General features: G+C 38.4%; 2 protein-coding genes across 12 annotated transcripts in view; one reads left to right on the top strand and one right to left on the bottom strand.

The window, feature by feature from the left end:
- Window positions 1-3405, top strand: part of ORC2 (origin recognition complex subunit 2) — a 45481-nt gene extending 42076 nt beyond the window's left edge. The window contains exons 17-18 of the mRNA XM_041737502.1: window positions 775-893; window positions 3162-3405. Coding sequence (XP_041593436.1) covers window positions 775-893; window positions 3162-3248 — 206 coding nt within the window. The 3' untranslated portion in view covers window positions 3249-3405. The remainder of the gene's footprint in view (window positions 1-774; window positions 894-3161) is intronic.
- NIF3L1 (NGG1 interacting factor 3 like 1) overlaps window positions 919-18640 on the bottom strand; it is a 44004-nt gene continuing 26282 nt past the window's right edge. For 9 of the 11 annotated variants that reach the window (XM_041737508.1, XM_041737513.1, XM_041737507.1 and 6 more), the window contains 2 exons: window positions 10496-10579; window positions 6317-8561 (listed from right to left, as the gene is read on the bottom strand). In XM_041737508.1, the coding sequence (XP_041593442.1) occupies window positions 8377-8561; window positions 10496-10579 (269 nt within the window). In that variant the 3' untranslated portion in view covers window positions 6317-8376. Of the gene's footprint in view, window positions 1046-4480; window positions 5498-6316; window positions 8562-10495; window positions 10580-18640 lie in introns of those variants that run through there. The other 2 variants (XR_005985056.1, XM_041737514.1) reach the window with 2 other exon arrangements.

Below are 18640 nucleotides of genomic sequence, written 5' to 3'. Positions count from 1 at the left end.
CCCCATAAATTCCTTTATGTTTCACAGGAGCAAATAAATGGTTTGCCCTGGGATCAGTTTGTCTGCCACGTGGCATATTTTCAAGAAGTCCCACAGATACACTGCTTGAACAGGCTGTTTGCCAAGGCACATTCAAAGACACGTCTGGCCTATTTTTAAATTTCCTATGGTAACTCTGGACATGTGTCTGCCAACTACATACATTTCACATGCTGGACATCTTATCAGATTTTCTTCCCCTGGGGTAAAAATAATGTGTTAATTTGGACAAATATTTTAATAGTTCAGCTCTTATGACTTACTAGTTCATTTTTTTTTTCCTTAAGATTTTTATTTATTTATTTGGCAGAGAGCACAAGCAGGGAGAAGTGGCAGGCAGAGAGAGAGAGGGAGAAGCAGCCTCCCCGCTGAGCAAGGAGCCCAATGCTGGGCTCGCTCCCAGGACCCTGGGATCATGGCCTGAGCTGAAGGCAGACACTTAACTGAGCCACCCAGGTGCCCCTAGTTCCTTCTTTAAAGGTCAACTTTATTCATAGTGTTTAAAGCTACCCACAAGATTTATGTTCTACTTGGTCATAGTTGACTACTTTTTAACCAGTCAGTTCTCTTTAATTTAAAATATAAGCCACAGTGTATAATACTCACCTTTATCAATACTTACTGCTTTGACATACGATGGCAACAGCACTTTGTGTTCCCTGGTATGGGTATCCATATATGGGGTCAGCTCTTAAATGATGACTTATGTTTCGTATCTCCTTCTGAATTCTCTAGGACTTTCTTTTCAAGACTTTTACCAACAGTGTCGAGAGGCATTCCTGGTCAATAGTGATCTGACACTTCGGGCCCAGTTAACTGAATTTAGGGACCACAAACTTATAAGAACAAAGAAGGTGAGACTTTTGCTATTACAGCATTATATACTAAGAATACTTTATCTCCTGTTTACTTAAGGACAAGTATGCCTCTGACTCAACCTCAGTGATAAAATGCAAGTTCCATGATGGGTCACAAGGATCCATTTAGGCAGTATGCCATCTGAGTTCTGTGGAAAGAGATAAAGTACAAGTACTCAGTTTCAGAGCAGAAAACGTAGGAGTTCTAGCCCAGAGTAATAGGCCATTAGAAATAGAAGTCAAATAATTCTATTCCCTTCTCCCTCTCTCCCTTCTACCACATTCAGTAATTGGATGTATATGGAGCATTAAGTATTGGGACACGGTATTAAGCAAAAACCTAATTCCTTTCTGATAGAGCTTAGTCTAATGGAGAAGATAGACATTTGTCAAATCACACATGTAAAGCGTTAACTGTAATAAGTCCTATGATCAGAAAGGTACATGGTTCTAAAAGACGTCAGATTCATATATTATGCTAATTATGGTTATCAGATCACTGAGCTGAGATCTAGAGGGAAACTAGGAGATAACTGGTCAGAGAGAATAAACCAAGGCCAGCATGGCTTAGGATGAGGTTTATAAGACAATGACCTAAGGGCTAGCCCACACACTACTTTTAGGCCAAGGATTTTAATCTTCATTTGAAAATAAAGGGAAGTCATTAAAAAAATTGTCCTCTGAATGTGGAGAGTGGGATGGGGATTGTTAAATGTCAGCACACAGAGACACCAGCTAGGAAGGTGTGTTAGTAGTCTGGGTGAGCTGATGGTAGGGAACTTGACTAGGAACTTGGAGAAAAGTGGTTGGAGTTCAGATACACTTGGGAGGTGAAACTGACAAGAACTGGTGATAGGTTGGGCATGAGTGCCAAGGAAAAGTGAGCAAGAATGATTTCTGGTGTCTGGCTTGCATAGCCAGAGAGGTGGTGAGATCACTGAATGAGAAACATTTTTGAGGAAGACAGATCATGAGTTTGTGATTGTAATATGTTTGGTCTTAACTATGTTTGAGGCTCTTTTGAGATTTCCAAATGGAGATGTCAACTAGGCAATTGGGTTTCCTGGGACAAGAAACCAGAGGAAAGATCTGGGCTAGAGACAGAAGATTAATCCCTGTGTATTAAGGTAGCAACAAACCAGGCATTGGTGGGACTATCTAGAAAGGGGACATACAGTGAGAAGGCCAGGAACTAAGCCTAGAAGTGTGACATTTAATGGCCAAGTAGAAGATAAACGTGTAGAGGCGGGAGAAATAGCCAGGAAGAAAACTAGAATATGATGTTATAGAAGCCAAGAGAATCATGTTTGTCTGTTTTTAAGATTTTATTTATTTATTCATGAGAGGCAGAGGGAAAATCAGGGACTCTAGGATCACGCCCTGGGCCGAAGGCAGGCACTAAACAGCTAAGCCACCCAGGGATCCCCCCGAGAATCATGTTTTTAGGAAGAATAGTCAGCAGTGTTGGGTTCTGCTGAGTGGCCAAAAAGATGAAAACTGAAAATTTGTATTGGATATATATGAATAAGGAATTCCTGGTATTCCCAGGAAAAGCTCTTTTAATGACATGATAAGGGTGGTAGAAGCTAGGTTGGACTGGGTTGAGTAAAAGATGAGGAAATGGAGACCACCAATTATTGACAGTTGATAGTAATGAGAGCCTAGCAAGAGTTTATTTTTTTTATTTTTATTTTTTAAGATTTTACTTATTTATGAGAGACACGGGGCAGGGGCAGAGTTACAGGCAGAGGGAGAAGCAGGCTCCATGCAGGGAGCCCGATGTGTGGGACTCAATCCCGGGTCTCCAGGATCACGCCCTGGGGTGATGGCGGCGCTAAACCACTGAGCCACCGGGCGGCCTACAAGTTATTTAAAAAGGGCAGCACCTGGCTGCCGCATTTAGTAGAGCGTGCCATTCTTGATCTCGGGGTCATGAATTCCAGTCCATACTGGGTATAGAGATTGCTTTTAAAAAAATGGGTGTGATGGGGTAGAGATACCTGGATAAAAGAACAGAAAAATCAACAGTGTAAGATGCTAGAAGGAACAGGAGGGTAAAGAGATCTATTCACCCTCTTTTCCACTATGAAGTGGTTTAACTATAAACTCAGTGTATTTAAATAGATATGTCTTTGTGCCTTTTGCCTTAATCTTTACATTTCTGTATTTCTATATTAAATCTATTGTTTTTGCCTGACCTACAACAGGATTCACATACATTGCTTTACAAATGACTAACATCCAGGTTATTGTCACTTCTTGTAGGGAACTGATGGAGTGGAATATTTATTAATTCCTGTGGACAATGGAACACTGAGTGATTTCCTGGAAAGGGAAGAAGAAGAGTCTTGAAGTTACCGCTTTCTCTTGAATCTTTTGTGGAAGGGTGTACCCCAGCTGCCACTCCTCTAGTCTAAAGTGTTTACATCTAACATTAGACTCTTTTCCAGTGTACAAGACTTAAAGTTGGGAGGGGGGAATGTTATCAATTAGAACCTTGATTAGCCTGGCTGGTGTATCATCTCTAGTACTATGCATTGGTCCTCGAGTTGGAGAAAACGTGCCTTTCATTCATTACCTCTCTGGAGACTTCGTGCTGGAATGAACCGCGTGCTCAGGGACTATTTGGAGCTGGATGTTTTTGAACTATTTTATACTAGAGAGGATATTATTCCTAATTTTTTGAGGGCCTTTTAAACACTCCCAGAGCTGTTTGCAGATATGTTTGTGCCAGAGTGTGGAAGTACAAAAACACTGGCATCACATAAACCTATTACTTTATTTGCTGTTGTCTGAGCTGATGAGGGCAGATCATCTTACTGTTTTTGGTGGGCTTAACAAAAGGGATGCGTATGAGTAGGTGATCTAGCTTTCTCCTTTTGGATTTAGACAATATCCTGGTAGGGTGGGGAGGAGAGGGCATGACCCTGTTCAGTGGAGATAGAGGGAGAGGGTGCATACCCACCTTAGAAAGCATGAACAATAATCATGATCCCTGGAACAGCTAACATCTGTGCCATCACCTTCATGACACAAGCCAGGCTACAGAAACACAGTCCTGAGTTACATTTTAGTTGTTGTTTTGAAGACAACAGAAAATAAAATTTTAATTCTTGTATTGACAGTTTTTCTTCAATAATGTGCGAATAGCATATTAATGGCTGATTTTAATCTTGATTTCTCTAGATTAAGTAGACCCAAAACTCACTGTAAGACATTTCAGGTTTTTTTTTTGTTAAAGTAACAGTTTCAAGCCCTCTACATTTTTTTTAAAGCCCTCTACATATTTACCAAGATTTTTTCCTGAAGAAAGAGAAAAAGGCTAACCTTGGGTACTGGTCAGCTTATAGTCTTCACATACTCTCTAAAATACTTCATACTTGGAAATGAAATTCATTAAAATATCACCAAAATAAGTGAGAGCTGCGGATGCAGTAAACTTTTATCTTGTAAACCCCTTTCATGAAACTTTCCCAAAAGGCTCCGAATTTAAGTCATTTCTCTTTGTGGCATATGATTAATTTGGTTAAGTCCATGTATGAGGGTTTGTTTAGTCTTACATATAATCAAAATATTTAAACTAGTACATAAATTTGATTCTAAAATTGTTACCAAAGGATATTCAATGAAAAGTGAGTTTCCTTCCCCTTCACCGATCCAGTCCCTTACACAACCAGTGATAGTTTATTCCTCCAGAGGTATTCTATGCACATGGAAGGGTGTGTCTATATCTCCTTTTAAAAAAACAAATGGTAGCATATGATACGTGCTCGTTCGCACCTTGCTTTTTTTGCTTCATATATCTAGTTTATAACTTATAACAAAGTATATAAAATCTTTAAATGACCTAATATGCAAATTTTGCATTCACCCTTAAATATCTACTGGTTTATTTTTATAATTTTTGTGTCCATACTATTTGCAAGCAGTATGTATCAACAGTCTTATTAATAAATAAAAAGCCAATTTGGATAGAATCACTTTTTTATAGTACTGGTTTTTTACTAAAAATATTTTTAAGTACTTCAAAAATTTTCTAAGTGCGTCTTACAAATCTGAATATCTTAGCAGAATTATCCTACACTTTAACTTGTTTCAGTATCAATGTTCCTTACACTCTATCAGTTAAGAAGTTGACTGCTAAGGCTCCAACTTACATCACTTGCTTCTGACAAGGGTCAACAGACCTCAAAACCTTGATTTTTCTGGCTGCTCTTAATAAAATGGCCAAATGAACAGGTCCAAAAACGGCATAGGGGATGCAGAACAGGCATTCTTACACTCTACAAGAGTTGATTAAACACCACTGAATTCCTGATGCAGAGTGCTAAATCTGTTCCTGTGATACTCTAGAAACTGATTTTCTTAGCATGTTTGTCATTTTAATAAATGAGCATTTCATATAAAAGATCAGTGAATTTAGGGAATAGATTTTGCTTATCTCTTTTTTTAAAAAAAACTTACTTTAGAAGTCTATTTCTTCTAATTCAAACGTGGAGCCGTAGCACTGTATTTTCCTACATTCTAGGAAGCGAGGAGACTCTTGCAGCTTAGTCCTGAGCCATCAGAGGGCCTGCATTATCAGAGTGTGGCTCCTAAAACTGATGGATAAAAATGGGTTACGCAAAGGACTTTATTCTCAGGCTTCCTGTAATTACTTCTCCCTTAGGAGGGTCTCCTATCTTTTGGTATTTCAAACTGCTGTTAAAACATTTTAATTCATGTTTATTGAACACTACGTAGAAGGCTCTATGCTAGATAGAGGAGTTGTAAGGAATATGAAGGAAGAAATATTATGGGGTTTTAATAGCTTTATTAAGTTACAGTATTCTTAATTTGCCGAAAATAAATTTGAAATAACTGATGCTATGGAAAATGTTATATTTTAAACTGAGTTTAATAGAAAGCTAATTACCATGTTTTCATAACCATTTTGGCATCTACCACACTTCGGCCTTGAGCCCTCCCATATTTAGGTCACCACCCTTATTTTGTTACCTAACATCCTGCAACAGCAGCATTCTCTCTCTGGAACTGAAGTGCTTGGGCCCCATTCAAGTATCTGAATCAGCATTTTAAGAATCTGCATTTTAAAACTCCATCTCCATACATTATTCTGCACATTAAAATTTGAAAAGCAGTGGGGCAGCCTGGGTGGCTCAGTGGTTTAGCACCGCCTTCAGCCCAGGGTGTGATCCTGGAGACGGAGGATCACATCGGGCTCCCTGCAAAGAGCCTGCTCCTCCCTCTGCCTGTGTCTCTGTGTCTCATGAATGAATAAATAAAATCTTAAAAAAAAAAAAAAAAAAAAGAAAAGCAATGATATATACAATTAACACCTTAAAGTTAACAGTTCAGAAAATCTGACAAGTGAAAATAATTCATCTTTGGTGATACTTAAAAACAAAACTACAGAGGGACATATTTGAGGATATTTTATTTAGAAACTTTTTTTACAGTCAGAGACCCAGGCAAAGGGAGAAGCAGGCTTCCCACAGAGAGCCCGATGTGGGATTTATCTGGGAATCCGGGAACATACCCTGAGCCCAAGGCAGATGCCCAACCACTGAGCCACCAGGCATCCCAAAACTAAAAATTGTAGTAACAATGGCATTCTTTAAAAAAAAAAAAAAATGGCAATAGAATGTCTAATCATCAAAATCTTTGATCCATTAGATCCTTTCTGAAACTCAGCAAAAGGCACTAATCTACAACCTTCAGCGTGAATAAATGTTCTAGGTGAGATCACGTCTTACCTTCAGTGCCATAAAGAAAAAAAAAAGGTTTAAGAATCCCTGTCCGCAAGCTATTTCCGAAGCATCATCTCTGACCATACCCTTCCTGCCTCCTGCTCTCTGCCCTGACAGTAGTAAGTGAATCGTGGGCTTTTTCAATGCATTGTGCTGCTTCTCCAGTGTTTGTTCAAGCTGTGCCTGATTGCATCCTACCCTTCCCCCAGGAAACCTCCTCTGTAGGCCCCCTGCGGATCTTCAGCATATATGTAATTACAATAGCCTCTCAGGCATCATCTCCAAGCCGTCTGCTCTCCCATTCCCTAGACCTTGACCTCGACCATCCCTCATCAAAGCTTTCTCCTTGGCTTCTGACCCTTTGCCTCCTCTAACCTTGGAATCAGGGTCATTTCTAAGGCTCAGTCCTATTGGTTATTTCTGTAGTGAATCAATATTACAGGTGAACCGCCGAGAATAATGTGTAAATTAGGATCCCAAGTCTTCCAGAAGATGATTGGTAGGAAAAGAATCCCACAAAAGAAATGCAGGTTGTGGAAGGGGAGGTGGGCGAGGTGGGGATGGGGTAACTGGGTGACAGCACTGAGGAGGGCACTTGATGGGATGAGCACTGGTATTACATGTTGGCAAATCGAACGTCAATAAAAACAAATGAAAAAAAAAAGAAATGTAAAATTCTTTCCTTTCTCATCTTAGTATTTTAAAAGATTTGCTTTTGTCATTCCAAAGGAAAAAGCTCTCTGCTGAGAAACTGGAAATATGCATAGAAGGATTCAAAAGAAAAGCCTCCCATACCATCCGAGAAAATCCTAGTTAAAATGGATTTCTTTTCCTTCAGAATTTCTTACATACCTCCTGTATCAGGTTTATTATCAATGTTCATTAAAAAGGAGTTAAGAACAGACTCTGGAACCAGACTACCTGAGTTTGTGTCCAAACTCCCATCATTTCCTAGCTATGTGGCCTTGGGCAGACTCCATAACCTGTTTGTTTACTCATCTGTAGAATGGAAATAATAATACCTGTATTCTTGTTTCTAAAGATTAAAAGTGTTTATAACATACCTGAGAGTGCCCAGCACAAAATTAGTATCGTATGGTAACTGGGAATATTTTGGAAGCTAACCATCTTTTTATAATACTAATAAAATTCCAGGTGAGTTACCTAAAAAGCACTAAAACAGTCATGAATAATGACCATGTATATTAAGAAAAAAACAAACAAAAAAATAAAACCTCATCCTGATTCTGAAATTCAGCTGAGAGATTAGTGATCTGGGAATGGGAACAGAGACAGACCATATAACCCTCTGCAGGTTACTATCTACAAATAAGTATTCCAATCTCAAGTTTTTTAAAGTACATTTTAAACTAGCCAAGGGCAGAGAGATCTAGAATGACACATCCCATCTATAATTAAGCAAAGGAGTTGCTCAAGCAACTTACCAGAATGCTAAGTAAACAGATTTTAGTGGATCTTTCCTGGAGTTTATAATGAATATATGCTTTACATTTATAATCTTAATTATCTTATAATGAATACATATTCTTGAATGGTAGTTATGGTTTTCACCATATGAGCTACAGAACATTTGGTGAACAGATTTACAAACCAGAAATAATATACATTTTAAGACATTCTTCCAGGAGGAGTCTAACTCTGATTTGTGTTATGCATTCAAGTTGGAGCCAACTGGTTTGTAGAATGTCATCCTGTCCTTTCTGTATGCTTTATACCACATGAAGAGGGTCCCTGTCTGTTTCTGACAGGATAATATTAATCTTATTCTCCAAGTGAGCACCCAGCATATCTCGAAGATCAGAAAGAAAGCCTCGTTCAGTGTTGCTATGTTCACAGAGGATGACATTTATTCCTTGGGATGCAGCATCCAGAACATCATGATGGGACATCTCACCTGCCAACAGAGGAAGGAGCAAATACTTAAATATTAAACACGGAGTCTGTAGAATGCTGAACCATAACTGCATAAATACCAAGTTCTCATTGTGTAAAAAGCAGAACTTTACACATAAATCTAGAAAGTTATATTCACGCTTCATTACATGTTCTCCAATTAGAAAGAGACAGACCATCCCACTGAGAATTCCCAATTCTCCTTGGCAGACTCAAGTCAAGTATCTAAACCCACATATACAACAGTATCTAATACTGCCAGAACTAGACCTATAAGAACACCCGTTCAAAATGTTTCCATTGGGGCGCCTGAGTGATGGTGATTCTTAATCACAGCTCAGCTCTTGATCTCAGGGTCATGAATTTGAGCCCTGCACTGGGCTCCATGCCTCGCATGGAGCCTACTTCAAAACAAACAAAAACCCCAAAATGCTTCCATTATAAAATTAAAAACTAAGTGAACTGGGGCTTTCAGAAATCTCTCCTATAAAAAAACAAACAAACAAAAAACTCCTATAAATATTAAAAGGTATAGAAAATCCTGGGTGTACTTCCCAAAGACTCCTTTTGGCTTTATGAACACCAAAATTTTCAGTATCAGCTCTAGTCTAATTCATAAGGATGAAATAAATTTAAGGTTATTTCTAAATTAAAGACAAGGTAAAAAATAAAAATAAAAACATGGCATTTATTTTCCTTTGACTTGGGCAAAATTTCTAGAAATTCTGAAGTACAAGAGGATCTCCCGTCTTTTGGAAAAAGATTTTAGGAAAACTCAAGTGTTTTGCATTTTTTAAAAAACCCCACTTGTGAATCTGATGACTTCTAATTTACCAGCAAAAATATACTGTACAATTTGGCTTATTCATATCAAGCATAATATTGAAATCTGTTTGGAGCTCTAATAAAAAAAATAAGGAAAAAAAGTTTTTTCCCCTGAAAAATTTTCAATCCCTTACATTTTTCCCATCTCCCCAGTACATGTCATTTCATATATGGGACAGTTTTTATTCAAGCATTTTTTAAAGTTGTGTGTGTGTGTGTATTTTAAGATTTTACTTATTTATTTTAGAGAGCACTTGGGTGGAGGGGCAGAGGGAGAGAATCTCAAGCAGACTTCCTGCTGAGCACAGAATCTGACCCTGGAACCCTGAGATCATGACCTGAGCTGAAACCAAGAGTTGGGATGCTTAACTAGTAGAGCCTCCCAGGAACCCCTAAAATATCTTAATCTATAACAGCAAAATATTTTAATCTATAATAGAAGGAAAGACCCTAATGGGCTCTGTTAGAAGCCATGCTTCAGGAAAGACAAGTCTGGTGGTGAACGATTCCACATGCTCATGGGGGAACCTGCAAAGACTCTACAATACTAGCTGAAGGCAGGGGCACCCGGGTAGCTCAGTCAGTTAAGTGTCTGCTTTCTGCTCCAGTCATGGTCTTGGGGTCCTGGGATCCAGCCCTGCATTGGGCTCCAAGCTAGGTGGAGAGCCTGCTTCTCCCTCTGCCTCTGCTGCTCCCCACCCCCACTTGTGCACTCTCTCTGTTGAATAAATCTTTTTTTTTTAAGATTTTTAAAAATTTATTCATGAGAGAGAGAGAGAGAGGCAGAGACACAGGCAGAGGGAGAAGCAGGCTCCATGCAGGGAGTCTGACGTGGGACTCGATCCTGGGTCTCCAGGATCAGGTCCTAGGCCAAAGGCGGCGCTAAACCGCTGAGCCACCCGGGCTGTCCGATTTTTCCCCCTCTACAAAGATTATGGTCTGTCTCAAATTTCATTGTAGTTCCTGTTTCGTTCAGTACTAACTACCGTTGTTAGATCCATTTATATAGTAAGTGCTATCCTAAATTCTATTTTTTATCTTGTAAAAAATAAACCAAGGTTGAGAAAACATACACACAAAAAAGAAAGGGAGACCCAAAGGCTGTCCTACCTGTGAGGTAAAGGTCGGCCTCTGCCCCTTGTAGCACCGTACTCCCAGAACCAGCACACAGGGCCACAACTTTGACTGGAGACTCTTCAAGATAAAACAAACAAGAGACCAATACTTTACAATTCCCTTTCATTTTAATATTACAATTTGTATCAAAAATACTTCATGTAATGCAGGTATCACTCCTGGTCTCATCAACAGTATATGAACTTTGCTTACTAAATTTTAAAAAATAACAAAACATGTCTTCATATAAACAAACTTCATATAAACAAGCAAATTATTCTTTGGTATTGCATAAGTAGTCCAGCACAGGGCTGTTATTTCTTCAGATGTATGTGGCTGCACAGCCCACACAAGGTACCACCAAAGAGTGCTAACAGTGCAGCTCTAGGCTTCCTCCCTGCTGCTCGGTAAAGTGACCTCTCCTGGGTTTCCAGGCAACATTGAGAGGTGGGCCAGGTACTATCTCTATTCTCAGGTGAGAAATAAAAAGAGCTAGTTAAAAGTATGTTACAAATTAATATAACACATATTTTTAAATATCATATTCAATTTAAAAGAACATCTGGGGGACACCTGGGTGGCTCCGTAGAGTGCCTCCCTTCAGCCCAGGGCGTGATCCTGGAGTCCCAGGATTGAGTCCTGTGACGGGCTCCCTGCATGGAGCCTGCTTCTCCCTCTGCCTGTGTCTCTGCCCCTCTCTGTGTTCTCATGAATAAATAAATAAAATCTTAAGAAAGAAAAGAAAGTAAGAAAGGAAAGAAAGAAAGGAAAGAAAAGAAAAGAAAGGAAAGAAAGAAAGACATGAATAAATAAATAGGGGACACCCAAGTGAGTATCTGCCTTTGGCTTGGGGTGTGATCCTGGAGTCCTGGGATCAAGTCCCACATCAGGCTTCCCGCATGGGGCCTGCTTCTCCATCTTCCTGTGTCTCTGCCTCTCTCAATCTGTGTGACTCTCTTGAATAAATACTAAATCTTAAAAAAAAAAAAAAAAAAAAAAAAAAAAAAGACCATCTGAAGAGTTGAAGAATAAAATAATAGAAACTCTGAAGCCCAAATCCAACAATTATTTAGCCCTTAAGGCTTCTAGAATGGGCACTTCATTAGTGACTACTCTGTTTGAAATATTTTAAAGATTTATTTGAGAGTGTGTGCATGTGTGAGCAGGATTAGGAGAAGAGGAAAGAGAGAGAATCCTCAAGCAGACTCTATACCAAGCACAGACCCTGACACAGGGCTTGATCCCAGGCCCCTGAGATCACGACCTGAGCTAAAATCAAGTCAGACTCTTAACCGACTGAGCCATCCAGGCACACCTGGGGGTATTTTAAAAGAGGCTGAGGGCACCCTCTGCACGGAGAGCCCTGGGACCCCCTGGCCTATACCCACCTTCAGCTATAGCTGTCCTGCCAGGGTGCTTTAGGGACCTCCCTAGCCCATGCCCCACCTCCATTCCAGCTGCCCCACTGAGGCACCCACTGCACAGAACACCCTGAGACACTTGGCTTACACTCACTTTAGCTTCAGTTGTCCTGCCACGGCATTCTCTGAGAGCTTTGGGACCATCCCAGTCAATACCCACTTTAGCTACTGCCATCCCACTAGGACAGCTCTAGTGCAGAGTGCCCTGAGACTCCTAGTCCATGCCAGACACTGCTGCTGCCAGCCAAAATCACACACAGTCTACTATACAGGAAGGCCCATACACAAGACCATTCCTTCAAGTTTAGGAGCAGTACCTGTTCTGCCTGATTCATAGAAATGAACATAGAAAGTCAAGCAAAACGAGGAGCCTGAGACATATATTCCAAATGAAAGAACAAGATGAAGCCTCAGAAAAGAACTAAATGCAACAGAAATAAACAATATTGCCAGGTAAAGAGTTTAAAATAATGGTCATACAGACGGTTACCGGACTAGAGAGAAGAGTAAAACAATTCAGTGAGAACTTCAACAAAGAGACACAAAATATAAAAAATATAAAAGACAGAACTCTCTATGAGAGTTGAAGAATATAACTTAAATGAAAAAAAGGTAGAGGAAATCAACAGATTAGTGCATGCAGAAGAACAGGTCAGCAATCTGAAAAACAGGGTAATGGAACACACTCAACCTGAAGAGCAAAAGAAAAAAAAAAATATTTTTAAAGATATTATTGATTTAGGGCAGCCCTGGTGGCGCAGCGGTTTAGCGCCGCCTGCAGCCCAGGACGTGATCCTGGAGGCCCTGGATCAAGTCCCACATCAGGCTCTCTGTATGATGCCTGCTTCTCCCTCTGCCTGTGTCTCTGCCTCTCTCTCTGTCTCTATGAATAAAACAGAATATTGATTTATTCATGAGAGATGCAGAGAGAAGTGGGCTCCATGCAGGAAACCTGATGCGTGACTCAATCCCAGGACTCCAGGATCACACCCTGAGCTGAAGGAAGACGCTCAACTGCTGAGCCACCAAGGTATCCCAGAAAAACATTTTTTAATGAGGACACGTGAAGGGATCTCTTCAACATCAAGCTAACAAACATTAGCATTATGTAGGTCCCAGAAGAAGAGAAAGAGAGAGGCAGAAAACTTATCTGAAAAAATAATAGCTGAAAACTTCCCTGACCTAGAGAAGGAAACAGACATCAAAGTTCAGAAAGCACAGAGAGTTCCAAAAAGATTAACCCAAGGAGGTCCATTCCATGACACATAATAATTGAAATGTCAAAGACTAAAAGAGAATTTTAAAAGAAGCAAGTGAAAAGCAAAAGCTATATATAAGGAAAACCCTATCATGCTATCAGCTGATTTTCAGGAGAAATCTTACAGGCCAAAAAGGAATGTTCATGATATATTTAAAGTGCTAAATGGAAAAAAGCCTACCATCAATAATAATCTTCCTGGCAAGATATTCATTCAGATTTGAAGGAGATATAAAATGAGTTTCCCAGACAAGCAAAAGTTTTTTTTTTTTTTTAATTTTTTTTTAAATTTTTTTTTATTTATTTATGATAGTCACAGAGAGAGAGAGAGAGAGGCAGAGACACAGGCGGAGGAAGAAGCAGGCTCCATGCACCGGGAGCCCGATGTGGGATTCGATCCCGGGTCTCCAGGATCGCGCCCTGGGCCAAAGGCAGGCGCCAAACCGCTGCGCCACCCAGGGATCCCCGACAAGCAAAAGTTAAAGGAGTTCATCACCACTAAACCAGACTTACAAAAAATATTAACTTCCTTAAGTGGAAAAGAAAAATCCGTAATTAGAAGAAAGTTACAAATAAAAAGATATAAAATAACATATACAAAAAATATGAAGGAGGGAGTAAAAAAGAAGTCCTTTTATTTTTTATTTATTTATTTTTTTAAATTAAGAAGTCCTTTTAAAATGTGGTCCAACTGGGGCACCTGGGTGTGTCAGTCAGCTGGGCAGCCAATTTTTTTTTTTTTAAGATTTATTTATTTATTCATGAGAGACACAGAGGCAGAGGCACAGGCAGAGGGAGAAGCAGGCTCTCCACAGAGAGCCCAATGTGGGACTTGATCCCAGATTCAGGGATGACGCCCTGAGCCAAAGGCAGATGCTCAACCACTGAGCCACCCAGGCATCCCCTGGCAGCCAATACTTGATTTTGGCTTGGGTCGTGATCTTGGGGTCCTCGGATCAAGCCCCACATGAGGCTCTGTGCTCAGTGGGGAGTCTGCTTTTATGATTCTCTGTCTCCCTCTGCCCCTCCCCTCATTTGCTTGCTTTCTGAAAATGAACAAATGAATCTTTTTTAAAAAAGTGTTCCAATTTAAGTGACCATCAAATTATTATAGATGACTGGGTGCCTGGGTGGCTTAGTCAGTTAAGCATCTGCCTTTGGCCCCAGTCATGATCCTAGGGTCCTGGGATTAAGCCTAGTATCAGGCTTCCTGCTGGGTAGGGAGCTTGCTTCTCCCTCTCCCTCTGCCTGCTGCTCCCCCTGCTTCTGTCAAATAAATAAATTTCATTTTAAAAACTTTTAAAAAAATTATAAATGGCTATATGCTTAAGATTCCATAAATAAACTTCCTGGTAATCACAAAACCTGTAACAGATACACAAAAAGAGAAAGAAAACCAAACCTTTAGTATAACACTAAAGGAAATCATCAATTGTAAGAAAAGGGAGCAAGAGAAGAAGAAAGGAAGAGAGAAGAACTACATAAACAACCAGGATGAACAAAATAACAGCAAATACATAACTACCAGTAATTACTTTAAATGTAAATGGTCTAAATCAAAAAACTTAGGGTGGTGGAACAGATAAAACACAAGACCCAACTATAGGCTGCCTTTAGACTCACTTCAGACCTAAAAACACATACAAACTGAAGGAGAAATAATAGAAAAAGATATTCCATGCAAATGGAAGCAAAAGATAAAAGAAAAAAAAAAAGCTGAAGCAGCAACACTTAGACAACACTTAGACAAAATACACTTTAAAACACTTTAAAACAAAGACTAACAAGAGACTAACAAGAAGTGCATTACATAACGATTAAAAAATCAATGCAAAAAGAGGATATAACAATTATAAATATCTACATCCAACATTGGAGCACCTAAATACATAGAGCAAATATTGACATAAAAGGAAAATCTGACAGTAATACCATTATAGTAGGGAACTTTAACACCCATTTACATCAATGGATAAAATCATCCAGGTGGAAAATCCATAATGAAACAGTGTCTTTGAACAACACATTAGTCCAGATGGACTTAACAGATACACATAGAACATTCTATCCAAAAAAAGTCCAGAATACACCTTTCCAATGGAAGGTGTACGGAAGATTCTCCAGGATAAAGCACATGAGAACATAAAACAAATCTTAATAAATTTAAGACTGAAATAAATAAATAAATAAATTAATTAATTAATTAATTAATTTAAGACTGAAATCGTATCATGGGTCTTTTCTGACCACACAACATGAAACTAGCAAGCAATCACAAGAAAAAAAAATTGGAAGAAACCACAAACACATGAAAGCTAAACAACCAATGGTTAACAAAGAAATCAAAGAAGAAATAAAAAGATACATATAGACAAATAAAAATGAAAACACAACAGTCCAAAATCTGAGACACAACAGAAGCAGTTCTAAAAAAAATTTAGTGATGAAGGCCTGCCTCAAGAAACAAGAAATACCTGAAGTAAACAATCTAACCTTACACTCGAACTAGAAAAAGGACAAAACCCAAGGTTAAGGTCAGCTGAAGGAAGGAAATAAAAGATAAGAGCAGAAATAAGTGAAAGAGATTAAAAAAAAAAAAAAAAGGAAAAGATCAATGAAACCAAGAGCCATTTCTTTGAAAAGATAAAATTGATAAACCTTTGGCCAGACTTATCAAGAACAAGGAGGACCCAAATTTAAAAAATCAGAAATGAAAGAGAAGTACAACTGTCACATCAGAAATACAAAGGATGAGAGAGTACTTTGAAAAATTACATGCCAACAAATTGAACAATCCAGAAGAAATGAATAAACTCCTGGAAATACACAATCTTCCAAAATTAAATCAGGAATAAATAGGAAATCTGAACAGACTGATTCCTAGTAAAGAAACTGAATTGGTAATCAAAAAACTCCCAAAAAATACAAGTCTAGATGAACTTACAGATGAATTCTAACAAAAACTTAAAGAGAGTTAGTATCTATTCTCCTCAAACTAGTCCAAAAAATAAAAGAGGAAGGAAAGCTTCTAAATACATTCTACAAGGCCAGCAATACCCTGATTCCAAAACCAGACACTCCAAAACTACAGGCCAATATTCTTGGTGAACATGGATGCAAAAATCCTCAACAAAATATTAGCCAACCACATTCAACAATACATTCACCATGATTAGGCAGCATTTATTCCAGGGATGCAAGGATGCTTTAATAGTCATAAAATCAATGTAATTTACCCCATTAACAAAGCAAAGGATAAAAATAATATGATCATCTTAAGAGACGCAGAAAAGGCACTGGACAAAATTCAACATCTGCTCAACAAAGCAGGTTTACAAGAAACATTCCTCAACATAATAAAGGCTATAATATGAAAAACCCATGGCTAACATCATATTCAATGATGAGAAACTGAGAGCTTCTCCTGTAAGATCAGGAGTAAGAATACCCACTCTTCCACCAGAAGTCCTAGTCATAGAAATTAAACAAAAAACAAAACATATCCAAACTGATAAGAAGGAAATAAAACTCTATTTGTAGATGACATAATGGTATACATAGAAAACCTGAAGGCTCCACCAAAAAATGATTAAAAGTAATAAATGAATTTAATAATGTTGCAAAATACAAAGTTAATATACAGAAATATGTTACATTTCTATACACTAACAATGAAGTAGCAAAACTATACACTAATAATGAAGTAGCAAAAAGGGAAATTAAGGAAACAAGTCCATTTACAATTGCACCAAAAAGAATAAAATTGGAATAAACTTAACCAAGGAGGTCAAAGTTCTCTATTCTGAAAACTATAACACACTGATAGAAAACATTGAATATAACACAAATGGAAAGAGATTCATAGATTTGAAGAATACTGTTAAAATGTCCATACTTACTGAAAGCAATCTACAGATTCAATGCAATCCCTAACAAAATACCAATATCATTTTTCACAAAACTAGAACAAATACTCAAAATTGTATGGAATCATAAAAGACCTTGAATAGATACCGCAATCTTGAAAAAGAACAACAAAGCTGGAGGCACCACACTTTCTGATTTCAAGATATACCAAAGGTTTAATAATCAAAACAGTACGGTACTGGTACAAAAACAGATACATAGATCAATGGAACAGAATAGAAGCCAGAAATAAACCCACATTTATATTTGGTCAATTAATCTTTGATAACGGAGACAAGAATATCCAATGGGAAAAAGTCTGTTCAACAAGTGATGCTGGGAAAACTGGACAGCTACACATAAAAGAATGAAACTGGACCACTTTCTTACACCATACACAAAAACAAACTCGAGACGATTTAAAAACCTAAGTGTGAGGGCAGCTGGGGTGGCTCAGCGGTTTAGCGCCACCTTCAGCCCAGGGCGTGATCCTGGGAGACCCAGGATCGAGTCCCACTTTAGGCTCCCTGCATTGAGCCTGCTTCTCCCTCTGCTTCTCTCTCTTTTTCTCTCTCTCTCTCTGGTGTTTCTCATGAATAAATAAATAAAATCTTAAAAAAAAAAAAAAAACTAAAACAAAAACCTAAATGTGAGACCTGAAACCATAAAACTCCTAGAAGAAATCATAAGCAGTAATTTCCCTGACATTAGCCTTAGCAATATTTTTCTAGATAGGTCTTCTCAGGCAAGGTAAACAAAAACAAAAATAAACTATTGGGACCACATCAAAATAAAAAAACTTTTGCACAGCAAAGAAAACCATCAACAAAATGAAAAAGGCAATCTACTGAATGGAAAAAGACATTTGCAATGATGAATCAATCCAATAACAGGTTAACATCCAAAATATATAAAAGAACTTACACAACTAGACTCTAAGAAAAAAAAAAAAACCCTCAAATAATCCGATTTAAAGATGGGCAGAAGACCTGAACTAACATTTTTCCAAAGACATAAAGATGGCCAACAGATATGTGAAGAGATGCTCAATATCACTCATCATCAGGGAAATGCAAATCAAAACCACAATAAAGTATCATTCACACCTATCAGAAAGGCTGAAGTAAAAAAGACTAGAAATAACAAGTGTTGCTGAGGAGGGGAGAAAAAGGAACCCTCATCCATTGTTGATAGGAATACAAACTGGTACAGCCACTGTGGAAAACAGTATGGAGATTCCTCAAAAAATTAAAAATAGGAATAACACATGACCTAATAATTCCACTACTAGATATTTATGCAAGGAAAGTAAAAACACTAACATGAAAAGACATATGTACTCCTATGTCTACTGCAGCATTATTTACAACAGCCAAGCTAAGGAAGCAACCTAAATGCTCATCAATAAATGAATGGACAAAGATGCAGTAAACAGACATAATGGAACATTTACTCTGCCACAAAAAAGCAGATCTTGCCATGGATGGACGAAGAGGGTTTTATGCTAAGTGAAATAAAAGTCAGAGAGAGAAAGACAAATACCATATGAGGAAT

Source organism: Vulpes lagopus, chromosome 22, assembly GCF_018345385.1.
Source record: "Vulpes lagopus strain Blue_001 chromosome 22, ASM1834538v1, whole genome shotgun sequence".
Lineage (NCBI taxonomy): Eukaryota > Metazoa > Chordata > Mammalia > Carnivora > Canidae > Vulpes > Vulpes lagopus.
This window is presented reverse-complemented; position numbering and strand designations above follow the sequence as displayed.